Below are 16,259 nucleotides of genomic sequence, written 5' to 3'. Positions count from 1 at the left end.
GTGATGATTTTTTGAGTAAATATGACAACCCCATTAAAATGCAACACACGTTTTTCTGCAAAAAGGAACTCTACAAAGATGAAAGAGATGCTTTATATAAAATATTTACATATACAATGCACAGAAACCACTACGGTTAGTAACCTTTATGGCTTTGAAGAACTAGATATTTACATATCTTTCTTTCTGCATGTGTGTGTGTGTGCGCGCGTATGTGTGTTTTGTATATATTTTTAACAGTTGACAGCTGTTTTAGAGCATACAGAGATGCCAAGCTGAATGAGGGTCTTGATTACTTCAAGATTAGCTATCTAAAGTTTCTATTCATTTTAAGTGTTGTTAGTTGGAAGAGTCATTAGTCACTTCCTTGTCTCATAGAACATCAGCATACATTTACATTGTTAATGAACATTTGGGGTAAATGAATTAATGGCACTTTTAAACATCAATTCAGTCCTAATAACTTTGTATGTCATAGAAATGCTAGGCTAGGATATAAACGAAAATCCTTTTCAGTAAAGGTAACTACTCATTCCTGCAACAATAAAGGATAAAATTAATTTAAAATGTTTTTTAACCAGTTTAAAAAAAAAAAACGAAGAGTCTCAATATTTAATGAACTAGACCAAAGAAAAATATGTACTTAAAAAAACCCTGTGCTCTAAAATAAGCATATAAACCAGAAAATTTTGGTGAAACTATTTTATGTACTTATAACACAAGAACACATTCACTTTTAAAATACCCACTTATATAAGCGTTTGAAAAATAATTTGACTTATTTTAATTATGAGTGCTTCTCACAGTTATTATACTTAAGAAAAAACATCACTAGGAAAGGTAGTATCATTCTTACCACTGAAATTTTCAAAATACTAAAACTGAAATGGGACACTAATAATTTTTCATATTACTTTTCATATTTCAAAACCTTAAAAAGCATTTTTGAGACATTTTAAATAAAAGCAAATATAAAAATCACAAAAATAAGTTGTATGGCAAATTATATTATTTTTAAAACACACTCCATAAAATCAAGAGCTTGTGTACTAAAGAAATGGCCACTTTAAAGAATCATTTTTAAAATTCCTAAAACATGAGTTAATGGCAGACCTTTATATTAATATTAAAGAAAAAAACATATTTGAAGTACACAAAACACATGTGAGTCACTTTGACTAATTACGATTTTTAAAATAGATCTCATAACCCTGACATATGTGTTTCATGAGTGAAAAAGTACAAGGAGTTACCTGAGTCAATAAATCAACTTTACCAAATATTTAGTTGAATTAGTTAAAAAAAAGAATAAGGCTTCAAGAATTCTCACAAACTGGTTTCCTTCTAAGATACTATATTATTACTAATACTGAGAAAATAATACAGAGTTCTGACACATACACATTTGATAAATTTTTATAGGGTAGGTCCTCAATGCAATTTACCTTTTAACAATCTATCTTTTAACAATTCCAATGCATAGATCTTTAAAAGTATAAAACAAATTTCAATTATTTAAGAAAAAAAGAAAGGAGAGTTGGGCAAGTCTTTTACCCTGAAATAACCTCAACTTATCGGAGAGGGTAAAAAAATCCCTGCAAAATCAACACCAAAAGCTCAGACTTCTTTAAAAGAAGTTTGACAGAGGCCATTATGCATTTCAACATCCTTATGCTGAAGTAGTTGTTTAAGTTGATGGTTTTTAAAAAATGAATGACAGTGCATTAAACATTTGGCTAATGTTTCTATGTATAACTGAAAGTTGACCTTTTGTGGTATTCATTGGTGTCAGAGTTCTCTGCACCTATCCACGGAAATGTTCTTAAAAGTTGCCCTGCTCAGCTTCATCTACAGAACTGCACATACACTGCAGGCAGAGCTAACCCAAGGGCCTCTACTAGGATTCCCAGGAACACCAGAATGTGTCTGCAATACAAAACTCACCTCCAGTCTTGTTAGTATAACTCGACAAGGGGTCAATGCCCACTTCTTGTTCTTCTGGCTGCAGAGGATGTCTAGTTTCAGATACGGAATGATACATTGTGAAAACTGGACAATGTCACCAAAAGTGACTACCTGGGAGATGAAAAACAGAAAAAAATGATGAATATGTTTGTCTTTCTGTTATGTCTGAGACTAAATACAAGACTGAAATGATTAAATGGGCATTACAGATATTAACAAGATTTCTATAGACTCATGCGACTGCTACCACATCAGTAGGCATACGCAAAGAAACGAAAAAGTGGCACTAAATTTCCATTTCAACAATATCTCCCCAAATCTGAATTTTATTGGTAACCTTTACCTCAATGTTTAATCACATTTCTTGTCAATAAACTGCATAAAAAGTTGAACTGTAAGTTAAATTGTCACATTTGTAACATACTTTTGTTTTACTGCCAAAATAATACACATTTAAAATAGAAAGTTTCAAAACGTAGAAAACACAGCAAAATAAAATTATTCATAATTATATTAGCATTACTGCTATACAAACCCTTTTTGTCTTTGTTCTGGACGTTTAAAATATGCATATTTTTAATGTGATCCATTGTGTTAAACATACTGATTATATAAATGATCGTATTTTCCTTCCGATAAAAAGTCTATATATTCTCACTTCTAGTGCATCCCTAGTATTCCATTACAGAGCTATTAACACTTTATGTAGCCAATTCCTTATGAGTAAACAATTAGGATGCTTTCAGTTATTCAATACTATAAATAGCCTCACAATAAGTATCTTATCTTCCAGTCACATTCATGATTATTGCCTTAGGATAAGTTCTTATAACTGTAATTGCTGGACCAAAACATATATTTTTTTTAAAAAATAAGATTTTTTGATAAGTTTTTGGCAAATTGTGCTCTAGAAAGATTTGTACATAACGATTCATTTGTCATGGACCTTCACTAACAACAGGGATGAGTAATTCCTTTTCTTTTTTTTTTTTGGATGAGTGCGACAGTCAAGTTTTGTATTGCATTTGCTTGATAACTAGTGAGATTGCTGAGGACTTCATATGTTTTCTTTGACATCTGTTTATTGTCTTTTGTGGATGAAGTTTATTATTATGATTGTCTTCATGATTTGTAAACACGCTTTAAATATTAAGGATATTAAACCTTTGTCAAATGATACACATACTTTTTTCTCAGAGTAAGTCTGTCTTCAAAACATATGGTGATTTGTGATATAAGTAATTTTTTTCATTTTTTATGCACCTAAATATATCTATATCTCCTTTATGGTTTCTGCCTCTGGTATTATGCTTACCAAGGGAAGATTATATAAATAACCAATTACATTTTCTTTTATCATTTTGAAGGTTTTCCTCCTCAATTCTCATTTCTATAAACAATTCTAATTTAAACAAAGATTTTTTTTTAATTAAATTACTTTTGAACTTCCAAGCTACACTAACAGAAGAGGAGGGTTAGGCAAAACTAACACTAGGGAAAGCAGACAACTTTTCTTGCCGACATACAGTAAGAATTTCTAAAGATATAAATCCTAAATCCATCCATCTAGACCGGGGTGTCCAAACTTTTTTCATGTTTTTCACCAAGGGCCATATGCGGTAAAATACACAAACAGCCGGGCCACTCACTCGAGGTGAAGTACGTATTGCCTCACCTGGTTTATTTAAGTAAACTAAATATATTTTTGGAATTTGCTGCGGGCCAATTAACAATGGATCATGGGCCGTAGCTGGCCTGCGGGCCGCAGTTTGGACACCCCTGATCTAGACAGTTGTCAGCGTCTGCTTATGTGTGCAAATCACTCAAAATATATTGAATACTTACAATTGTTTAAAAAAAAAAAAGACCCAAAATGGAGTCACTTCTGCTAAGTCCTACATCAGCAAACCAAGACTTAATACCTAACCTAACTGCAGTTTCAGCTTCTCCCAGGAATGTAACCTTTAACTAGTAGTCTACCTGGAATTACCTGGCTTGCACTAGTGAGGTACTCCCCTTCCATCCATCATAGGTGGACTAGGTGGAAGTCTGAAACAGTATCTTTTCTCCTTCTACCTATATAAGCCTTCCATTTTGTATAGCAACTTGGTCCCCTCTTTTTGCAAGACAGGATGCTGTTGTATTCATGAATCACTGAATAAAGCGAATTAGATCCTCAGCTTTACTCAGCTGAATTTTTGATATTTAATACGACACAGAAGGAACTGGGGAGAATACAATATATAGTACATCATAGCAAAATGGAGATGACCAGTAATATTATAAAACAGAATCTGATAAATTACAATCAACTGAACAGATTAAGAAATGAAATCCTCTAATATGGAGAAATAAGGATCACCAAACTCAAATGCCTAATGGGGTCAAAGGCAAAAGGCATTATTAATTATAGTTAATATCTACTGATCAATGAATATATGACAACAAACACCACTGTAAATGCTTCATATATACTCATCATTTCATTCTCCCAACAACACTATGATGTATGTTTATCATCATTTGCATTTTACCAAAGACAACACTGAGGTATAGAGAGATGAAGTAATTTGCCTATCATCACACAATTAGTTATGTGTGGAAGCCAGAATCTGTACCCATCCTGTTTGGCTCCAGAGCTCACAGTCTTTACTCCTACACTACATTTGGCTCCCATTAGTCAACAAGACAAATGGACAAGGTATAAAACAAGGCTGTGTAAGAGGACAGGGTCTGTGAACAACTGGAACATCCTTATACTGCTTCAACTTTTTCAAGACAAGCTATGAATCCAGAATTTTATGTGAAATCTCTTTACTTTGTAAGTGTTGGCAAATAATTAAAAAAAACCAAAAACTATGTGGAACAGATTAAACACATTTCAAAATTGTATTTGGCCCATGGACAACCATTTTAATGTAAGATTCATATTCTTTCTATATTGTTATATTCTTTAAAATACAGAGTAAACATTTGAATATGCATATTCCAAGTTGACTGCCAGATTTCCCTAAAATTTCTTTAATATCCTATACCATGTTTTCATATCATTACCTTAATTTCTAATTTTTATACTATACTTCTGCTGTTACAGATTTCACATACCTAAAATATATAAATAAGGGAATTTTATGTACTCTAAACTTTATGAGAAATAGACCAGTAATAAGCAAACTGATACCAAAGTATATTTTTAAAAGAACGTAAAAAAAAGTTCTATAGCTAAAATAAAATACCTACATTATGATCATGTCTGTACACTCATTCAAGATGCTCAAGGCTACTTAACATCTTTTTGACTCCTTAGAGAAAGTTAGGTTTAAGAAGTCACTGATTTTAGCTTTACTAATAAATCTTTAGAATTTGACAAGTCTATGGTAATACCCAATAACCAGAATACAAAATTTACCAAATACAACAGTCTACAACCATTCTATACAATCAGGCATCCACTATATTCTAATTTATTATGCCTATAAACTGAAACCAAGTCACTGAAATGCTTTTATAATTAAAGCAAACCTGCTGAATAGTAATAGAGTTATTTTGAAGAAATCTGTTGCAAAAAAAGTTTGGATAATGTTCTTACTTTTAATTATGGATTCAAATAATAATCTAGTTCAAAAGTAACTTATTAAGCAGGTGCTACTTTGTTTTTTTGTTTGTTGTTTTGTTTTAAATACAAAGGGCTATTTTAGCTTTCTAGAATACAAACAGCACTCAAGTGTGTTGGTTACTGCTATTGTGATTATCTTATAAAACTGCAATATAATGGTGCTTTCAAATGTAAAGCAATTTTCTTAAGAATTTTCCAATTTGTGTCTGTGAGTAGACCAACAAGCAAATATATTTGACTACTACAAAGCAGAATATCAAAGCTTTTTAAACAAATAAATCTATATTTATTTTATCACTATGAATAAATAAAAATATGAATAAATATTTACCTATAAATATCAGATTATTAGAAAATATTTGATAAAAATTCAAATAAAGCATTAAGGAAACTTTGTTCTGAAAACTTTAAGATGAACACTATTAAAGTCAAAATGGCATAAACATTTTGAAACTCATAATAGACCATTACAGTTTATGGTTATACTACAAACTCAGACCTCTATACTTGATATGCTTTAATCTGCTCTACATAGAATCTAAATATATATAGAGAAAAATATACAATGACCAAAATGCAAAACGACTATTCAAACCCCTGACAGATTTCAGTTTTCCTAAATAATACCAAGCTGTCTCTAGAATTTTCCTGGTTGACAAAAATGGTACTCATAGAATTTTTTTAAATAACCTTATTTTTTTCTAATGCAGAAAACACAAAAATAAACCTTCCAAGACCTGAGAAAGCAGAGTACCCTTTCTTTTCTACACTTAGTATAAAAAACAATTTCTGTCTCAAAAAACTCAAAACTGGTTGTCCAATATGGTCTCACTGCTATCCTTGTTACAGGAGTTGACACCTTCTGCTGAAACTGCCCCTTAAACTCCAAGGCTAATCCTACCGACAGCTGTAATGGCTTCAGAAATCTGGTTCCTGCAATATTAAATCTTAAGGTAAAACTGTTCTGTCTGAAAGAAAGGAAGTCTTGTGAAACAGTTCACATTTAATGAAAGGGTAAAAGTTTAGCACTAAAGCTTAGAAAACAATTTTACAGTATATTAATAAAATTTCAAAACAACATTATTTTTCATGTAAACTGAATATAAGCATTCTCTTACAGAAAATTTCAAATTATTAGCATTATACAGACAAAATAGGTTAGCTGAAAAAATGATCTCTTTTAAAATGGCATCAGATAATCACAGCCTCTAGAAAAATAATTTATTCCCTCTGAATCTGAAGTTCTATGCATTTTAGCTTGTCTTCGTTCTTTCACTGTTTCTAATACACAGGCATAGAATTTGCATTCTGAATTGTGTCTTCTGAAGACATCCATATTCAGAAAGCTCATACAAGCATACTTCATTCATTTAAATTCTTGACTGATGGTAAACTTAAAAGCCTAACACTGAAATGACAGAGTAATATTACTTTACATAAAGATAGCTCTTGTAAGAAAAGCGTATCAAAGCACTTAAATGAACTATTTCCAGAGCAAAATTATAGAAGGGGGAGAGGATATAGCAAGAGTAAGTATCTGTTACAGGTAGCATGCATTTACCATGATGGGTATGTAACCTAAAATACGATGTCTTGGCTATAAAAGCAGGAAACTTTGATAGAAGCTATATTTTCATAATTAAGAGACAGAGTAATTGAACATTATCTATAGAATTGACAAAAGAACCACTTTTTTATTTAGAAATATTGGTAGCTTGAGGTAAATTTGATTGTGGAAATAATGATATTCTAAAGTCTTAATTATAAGGGAGAGAAGGGGGTAGCAAAGGAGGAAGAAAGAAAAGGAAAGAGAAGCGGGGGAGGGAGGGAGGAAGGGAAAAAGGGAGGAGAGAGGGAAAGAAGCAAAACAAAGAAAGAGAAAGAAATAAATTCCATTTTTAAATTCTGCCAATCTTTAATGCAACAGGGTTACAATGGACTTTAAATAAGGTAATTAAGTATTAAAATCAATCATCTGAATGTCTTAATATTTAATATTGGTTAGATTGTATATCAAAGTAGTTTTATTATTTATTTACTCCAAACCTTTCCAGAATACTTCATCTGACAACAGGGGGTCTGTTTCTCACAAGATAAATGCATTTACAATGCCAAATAAATTATATATAAAAGCATTTATCTTAATACATGTCATTCAATATTAAATATCACCCATTGGTAAAATCCTGAAACCACACAACTGTACTATTAAAATAGGTATAGAACTACAATAAGGGTCTACATACTAAGAATAAAGATCAAAAGACAATTAAAAAAAATTTAATCCTTACAATTTCCGGGCTATCAGAATAAGATGATAAGGGTAAACAATCCACTGTAAAATTACTAGATTCATAAGCAATACACATAATCAGAAATATGTAGAATATTAATATACGAAAGGTTCACAGGTGAGCTTAAATATTTTATACTACAGAATAAGAATATACTTGGCCTTTCAATATTCAAACGCTAGAAAGTGGCAGTTGTTACCCTATAAACCAAGAGAAAATCAATCATTAAAAAGAGTGAAAGTGGCCTAACAAAAAGCTCTCCGCAGTATAGCCTCAAATGGTTTCAGAGTTCTCCGAAACAGATGGTCAAGATGCAAAAATTGGGAAAGTAGCTCAGCTTAGTGACCAAACCTTTTGTTGTTATACAGCAATGAAAATACTATTTCCCATTGTTACTCCCCCCTACTTTAAATACTAGCTGCCACCTCTATCTATTAGGCTATGAAGTCAGATTTTCATAAAATCAAGGTAACCATAACAAACAATTAGGAATGCAGAAAGAATGAGCAATATTTGAAACGAGAAAACATAGTAACTTGAAAATATTTGAAAAGAAAAAACATAATAATGTAAGTTGGCCAATTATATTAAACTGATAATGATACTAAGAATAAGAAAAAGAAATAAATGGCTACTCTTCACATAAGAATCAGATCAAGTCAAATACTCTGTCGAAAAACAAACAAAAATCTTCCCTTTGGTGTGAACCTGGGGAGGCCTGAGGTGTTTTCAGAAGCATATGACAAATTGTAGGGAGATCTTTCTAAAAGTCCATGTGGATCTGACATTTATTCCTTGGCTATTAGTAAGTGGTAGAGCTGGAAAACCCAAAGAAACTTTATTAAAGATGGTACTTTTAATTTAATGATAATAATAATAACAACAAAAACATAGCATTTATTAGGTAGTAGGCACTGTTTAGGCACTTTCACACATAAAGTCATTTAATCCTCACAACTCTGTGTGGTAGAGGCTATCATCCCGGTTTATGGTAAGGAAACCAGAGAAGTTAAATAACTTATTCAAGGTCACACAGTTAGTGGCAAAACCACCTCAAATGACTTAACAATGACTTAATAAATGTCGTAAGAAAAATTAAACCAGGATTTTTATAGGATAAAGTTTTTACTGTTACATTAAGTACAATGTAATGCAAAGCATTCTAGTTCACCTTTCTCCCATGCAAGTTTTTTCAAAATCTTGGATTAAAAATTTAATAGTCCCTTTATACTTGCAAGGTATATGTGCCTTCCCAAATCACCATCTGAGAGTACGTGCGTATCTAGTGAGAAAATAAAATGACAAGGAAGCTGTGCATGCAGACATAATTTTTATGTGCCTCAGCAAAATTAGAATTCATGTATAAGACACAATGGACCTTGGGAGTTGCCATCAAATAGCCCAAACTGTGAAGACTGTGAATGATTTAATCCTCAAATGCTGCAGGTTCCCATTACACCAACACTATAGTACCACGTGACATCACCGAGGGAAGGCCAAGAGATGAGAAGCAGTCCCTGCTCCTGTCTAGTCAAAGCGGCTAACATATTACACAAAAACGCTGACACTACCCTCCCTCCACCATTTTATTCGTACCTCTCTTGCTCCTCATGAGGCTTTCCCTAGTCACTTTTGGAAGTCCTATACATCACTTGAACACCCACCTTCTCCTTTGCAGACCAGTACCAGAAGTAATTTCTGCCTGCCATTCAGAGCAGTATTTCCCTTACTGTGATATACCACAGGAACCCTCATGACAAAATCAAGCAATAAATGCTTGAATATGAGGTACTAAGTTTGTTCTACCTTTCTCTCTACAGCATTAGGATAGTTATAGAGAAAACGTATGTAACGGGAGACTTCAGTAGAAAGTTAATAGTTTTTATTCAAGTATTTGCTTCACCTCTGGAATATGACCACTCCTAACGCCCTAGTCCCAGCCTTCATCTCTCCCCGAAACTCTTGCAATACCCTCTTAATTGGTCTCCCAGCTTCCATTCTTCCTTGCTGTGGTAAACACTCCTGATTGCCTTCCCAACAAAATCCAAATTTTGTTCATGCCACGTGCTCCTGAAGAGGTACCCAGGGGATGAGTCCTAATTGGTCTAAGCCAATCACGATGGTCTCAGTTTCTTGTGCCAGATTGGTTGGAATGAGCCATTCAATGTGAATGGAAGTTGCCCAGGGGCTTCTAGAGGTTTTTCTCAATTACAAAGATGTATACTCTTAATTGCAATGGATTAATCAACCCTAGATTCACCTTACCTCTAGCCTTCTTGTATATGTAATAATAGAATCCTTACTGTAGAACTCAATTGAGATTTTCCGTTCCTGCCAGCTGACATCAGCCTAACGTAGCCACCTCCTATAATCTATTACCACATAATATCCAATGTGATTTCTTTCATTGCAAATCATTTCTCAACATACTTAGCATAAAATCCAAACTCTGCTGAGAGGCCCTAAATCCAGGCCCATGCTAAATACACCCTCTGATCCCACTCTCCCCTCCCTCAGTGTGCTTGGCCACTCAGGACTTCTATTCCCTAAAAAAAAGTACATCTCATTTCCACTTCAGGTCTTTGCACAGCCCCATTTCCTTAGCTGAGAACACTCTGCCCCTTAATATCATTGAGATTCTTGCTCAAATTCAGGTCAGCGCAGAAAGCTTTTTCAGGAGCCTATGCAATCCACTAGCAAAGCATGCAGATTCTACCTTCAAAATAAACTCAAGAATCAGACCATTCTGTACCACAATCACCTGACCCAGGTCACTGCCAACCCTATTTAACTGCCTTCAAGAGGTCTCCCTGTTTTCAACCTGGCCATCTCCTGTCCATTTACTCACAGCAGCCTGAGTGATCCATTTAAAATTTAACTTAGCTCCTATCTTACCTCTGCTCAATGGCTTCTCATCTCACTCAGACTAAAATACAACACCTTCACAAAACTGTACAGGATCTTGCCCCCAGATACTGTTTTGATTTTTAATCCTCCAGTTTCTCTTGCCACTCAAGCCCTCCAACCTAACGGCCTCTTCATAGTCTCTCAAATGGGCCAAGCCAGTTCTTGCTACAGGGGGCCTTTGTACTTTCCTCAGCTCCAAAACACTTTCTCAGATGTCCACATGGCTCTCTCCCCACTGCCTCTAAGTTCAGGCTCAAGAGTAACCCCTTGTTTGTGAGGTCACCCATGACCACAGGACCACATTCAGCATACACCCTCCCCTACTCTTCATCCCGTTACCCAGCTGTATTTGTCTTATAACATTTATCTCTACTTAACATATTACCACATATTACCTCACCCTTCTATAATCAGTTCTATGAACGCAAAAGCTGTATTTTACTCACTACTACATCTCCCATATCTGTAAAATACACTTTTTTTTTAATTATGGCCTTCCTGATAATAGTTTGGAAGAGTCCAATAAAGTACAATAAGAGGAAACCTAATTGAATCCCAGTCAGTTATTAATTTAAATCAGTTTTTCAAGAATTCCTAGGTGCATGCTAGGGATATATATTAGCACAAAATAAATGCTAAAGAGATTAGAATTAAAGATATTTGAGAAAACAGATCCCATAACACAGGCTAGAAATTAGGTAATTAAGATCTTCTAATAATAATTACTTTAAAGAAATAAGGACCGGTCCCTCTAGGTGAGAGTCAGCATGAGACCCAGGGCCCTCTCTTGGGAGACAGCCTGCGGCGGCTGAGCACACACTCAGTCTGTGCTGCTGTCCAGTCCATGCTCAGAAACGCAGGACGGAAGAAGAGAGCCCAAGTTCCCAGTGGACCAACAGGCTCTCACATACCCCACACACTTACTTCTGCCATCTTCACTCACTACGTCCTAAATAATACGGAAAACTGTTATACAAAGGGTGCCAAAAAAAATACATACACATTTTAAGAAAGGAAAAAAATATTAAAATTGTAATACTCAATATATACCGATAACAAAAGATGAATACAAGTCACATCTGACTTCTGCAATTACAAAAGGCGCTCAGAGTGGTTACCATCAGCGTCCAGGCACTTCTGATTACCGTGAACTACTGCTTGAGCAATGGTGACCAAAGTGTACACTTGTACACATTTTTTTGGCACCCTCAGTGTATTTAACCTTGCACTTTGGCTAGAAATCCTCCCCTTTCCCACTGAAACCAGGGAAGACCAAAGACAGCAAGAAATATTCTGTGTATTTTACCTAGCCTGTGATCTGTGTTCTGTGAGTCAATCCATCCACTTACAGGACAAAATAACTCACTTCTTATTTCAGGGCTGGAAATACAGATTATCTCTTAAGTACACTAGTACAGTGGGCATGACTGTCATAAGCCCCTGTGTTTCAATTGTAATGATTTAGATTCTGAGAAATTTTTAAGAAACTAGTAACATATTATTATACAATGTGCAACCTTTACAAAGTTAATCCTCCATAAGCAAATAATAAAAGGACCATTCACAGGCCAATGATAAGTCATAAACCGATGATTGTGATTAATCAAATTAATGAAGTTCATGAAATAAAGTTAACCATTAGAATTTCCAGGTATTCTTATGTCTATTAGCAAAAATATGGAATAGTATTTCAATGATAAAAGTAGACTTTGATAGTATTTTAGTATAACATCTGGTATATATTTGACATCAAGTAGATGACATCTTGTGGCTAATCTTTTGTCAATTTTATTAAAAATACACATACACAAACAAATAGAAGGTATGCTATATAACTAACTCTATGTCTACTTGTTTTGAAAGATATCTTTACTTTTATTTCAATTATCTATTTTCTCTTCCGAAGAAATTAAATTCTAACTAAAGGATGGCATATTGTTACTAAAGACAAATTTTATCTATTTGTTATTCTCATGTAATACCTGTCTCCTGACTGACATGAGGATGAAAGAAGATCATGTGTGGGAATATATACTAAAACCTGCAGTGGAACTGAAATTCATTGTTGTAGTTTACTGATAATAATCAATATTAAAAATTCTTCATCAGACAGTAGGTGTATGACTTGACTACACCTTTTGAAGGTTATACTGATAACTAAAATGTGGTGCAGATTGTAAATAGAGAGTAACAATTGAGTAGACCAGGGGAGGAAGTCCATTCCTGACAGAGGAAACATCCTGTGCAAGGGCCCAGAGGACAGAGTGCATGCCATTTCCATTCAAGGTTGTAAGGAGGCAGGCTCAGGAAGTAGACAAAGACTACATAAGGCAGGGCTTACAGACCACACTTAAGATTCTGAGCCGTCTCCTAAGGGCAGTGGAAGACAGTGAATACATTTAAGTAGAGGAGGGATAACATCTCCTGCTGCTTCTCCACATTAGCTCTTTCTTCAGCTATACCAAAGTGCAGACCTCAGAACTTCCATACTTGTGGCTCCTCTGCCTGCCACTACTTTCCTCACCTTTTGTGTCTAACCAGTTGCTACCTGTTAAGATTCAGCTCAAAAGTCACCTTCCCTTAACATTCCTTCGCCCATTTTGATTCAGATGCCCATTTATCTCGTGTATAACTCCAAGCTAATGTTAACCATTCTTTAGTATAATGGTTGGTGTTCCACTAATCTCTACTCTTTCTAAGTATAGAGGATGTGTTTTATTCATCTATACTCCAAGGTACTAGTATACAAAAATTTGTAAAAATCAATCATTCAACAAATCAATAAAATCCAAAAGACATAATATATTATAATTCCCAGGTATGAGGATTAACTGAGTTATACTTGTTCCTACACACAAGCATACAAATTGAAATGATTTTAAAGCATCTCGTAGTATGCTACGGGGACACTATCACCTCAGATAATACTGTTTGAGCTACAGGAGCTGAACTATCCCCCATACTATTTAACATAACCTAAAACATTCATTTAACAAATACATATTGAACATCTACTAGGGGCAAAGTACTGCTGCATCGACCCTCAAATCAAATGCAAATTAAATAAGCAGTGAGCTTCATTCTACATACTACTTGGTGAAAAGTGCCACCATGACACTGCATATTATGACAGCATTAAATGTAGTATTCACTTTCAACCATAACTTTGGATACTCACTTAAGGTAACAAACTAGATTTCTCAATGTTTTCTTTTCCACAAAATCAAACCTTTTTGAAATGTCAGCCTTGAACATCATAAAATTATACAGAATGATGAGGAACCAAGCTTATAGTGCATATAAATATGAGAGCATATTAGGTTGCATTTAATTACCAGTTCAAACAACAACCTGATCTAACCTTTGACAAGTAAAATAAATGTTCTGAATAATTTAACTAAAGCAAACATTTGCTGTTAATGCTAGGTAATTATAGTAAGAGCTGGAAAGAGAAGGGAAAGAGAGATGATGAAGAGAAGAGAAGAGAAAGGAAGATAAAAAATTTTTTAATAACCGTTGAAATCTACAGCTATTCACCGAAACATGATTTTTTCAAAGAATTTAATTCACATAAAAGGGAAAACTTAGCAGAGAAAAGTTGCTTTATATACACTCAGATAAAGAAACACTACAGATAATTATAGAGGACATCCTTTCAACCAATAAAAATCACTGATTATCATGGGGACAGGAAAACTACATGTACATGAGTTAGGGTCCAATCATCCCCCCCTTCACTTAAAGGGCTCAAAGTTCATTGAGGAAAGAATCCAGGAAATGGGTTGCCAGACTTAGCATTAATAATTAATTGAAATAATTAATTAAAAAATACTGATGCCCAGTTAAATTTGAATTTCGCAAAAACAACAAAAGTAGTAGTTGGAACATATTTATACTAAAAAGTATTCGCCATTTATCTGAAGTACAAATTTGAAGGTTTATCATGTATTTTATCTGACAATTCTACCAGTACATAAATACAGATGAATATCCATGGGAAAATATGTGGTATGTTCACTGTAGAAGCTCCAGAATTAAATAAGATCAAAACTCTAAAAGCATGAGCTCCCAAAAGAACTCACCCAAAGGAAGAAAGAGTTATTTTTCCAGCGCTGGATCTGACTGCTAATGGGAAAGACTACAACGCACTACCCAGCCCCACAGAAACTTGTTTTCAATTGCTCTAGGAAAAGGAGCTGAAAAGAAATACAATGATAAACAAATGAACAAACAAACTTCTGAATGGATACCAAATGGCAGAAAAATGAAATATCCTAAGAAAAGTCCAAGAGACACTGAGGACCCTGTTGAATTCAGACAGAGAGTATATGACTATTTTTATAGTGACATTATCTTTACCCCTGAAAAACTGGTACATTTAGAAATTAAAAAAAAAACAAAACTGAACTTTGTGAATTTTTGAGACCATACTTATTCAAATATGTAATATTTTCATACTCATATTGTAAATAAAATGCTAATATGCATAATACTGCACAAGAATCTAAATTATGATAAGTTCTAAATGTGACCTTAAATTTTTAAAAATTTCAATAATGGATAATGTGAAGACTGTTACACTCCAAATGAAAACTGCCAATTTAATTGATTACTAACTTCAAAAACGATTGGCTTATTTGCCCATGGAGTAGAAGCTTCTATATACTTGGGCACAAGAACCAAGGAGCTTCAGCATGAATGGGAAATGTTTCAATTACATTATAATAGATCATCATTATTAGTAGAGATGAAAAAAACTCCAATTCCCCAACTTGATGACATATAAATATATAGAGATTTTATATAACAGAAAATGACACTCCTTTAAAATATTAAAACTTACTATAAAAATAATGAATTTGAGTTTTATTGGAAAGTGTTATGACTTGTGAGTTTCTCTTAGAATCTTTGATATCCATGTTGATTGTAATGGTTCCGCCTTTACCCAACAGAGACTTGTGCGCATGTAACTTTTGTCTCTATATTTTCTAGCACTAAAACCACTTAGACATCCATGTAGGAAAACTGATATATATGTGTAGCTGAAAAATATAGACATTATAGAACACCTCAAAATAAGCATAACACTTTAGATTTAGTTTTTATGAGAGGGAATGTTTAAAGTATTGACAAAATGAAAGCAAGATAAAGAAGAAAGAGCTAATTTAAAAAGACAGAAGACTGCATAGTGTTCACAGAATATCTTGATACCACAAAACATAAAGAAAGGTTCTATGGATACTACTGAAGAATTTTTCAAGTCATTAAAGCATACTAAAAAACATAATAATTTCGTAAACTCTATGTAGAACAAATGAAGACCTAAAAAGGTACCTGAAAGGGTGCAAGTAACAAAATGAATAAATACACAAATAGCAATGTGGGTACAGAAGAACTATAGAGGGGCCACACAAACCTTATCACAATTGTCAGAGAATTTTACTAGAAAAAAACATATACTTCTTTCTTTCTGTGTA

General features: G+C 33.7%; 1 protein-coding gene across 8 annotated transcripts in view; it reads right to left on the bottom strand.

Annotated features, from left to right (window-relative positions):
* Positions 1-16,259, bottom strand: part of TBC1D5 (TBC1 domain family member 5) — a 510,030-nt gene that overhangs the window by 319,309 nt on the left and 174,462 nt on the right. For all 8 annotated transcript variants that reach the window (XM_033133071.1, XM_033133070.1, XM_033133068.1 and 5 more), the window contains one exon: positions 1,945-2,076. In XM_033133071.1, the coding sequence (XP_032988962.1) occupies positions 1,945-2,041 (97 nt within the window). In that variant the 5' untranslated portion in view covers positions 2,042-2,076. Of the gene's footprint in view, positions 1-1,944; positions 2,077-16,259 lie in introns of those variants that run through there.

Source organism: Rhinolophus ferrumequinum, chromosome 17, assembly GCF_004115265.2.
Source record: "Rhinolophus ferrumequinum isolate MPI-CBG mRhiFer1 chromosome 17, mRhiFer1_v1.p, whole genome shotgun sequence".
NCBI classification, from domain to species: domain Eukaryota; kingdom Metazoa; phylum Chordata; class Mammalia; order Chiroptera; family Rhinolophidae; genus Rhinolophus; species Rhinolophus ferrumequinum.
This window is presented reverse-complemented; position numbering and strand designations above follow the sequence as displayed.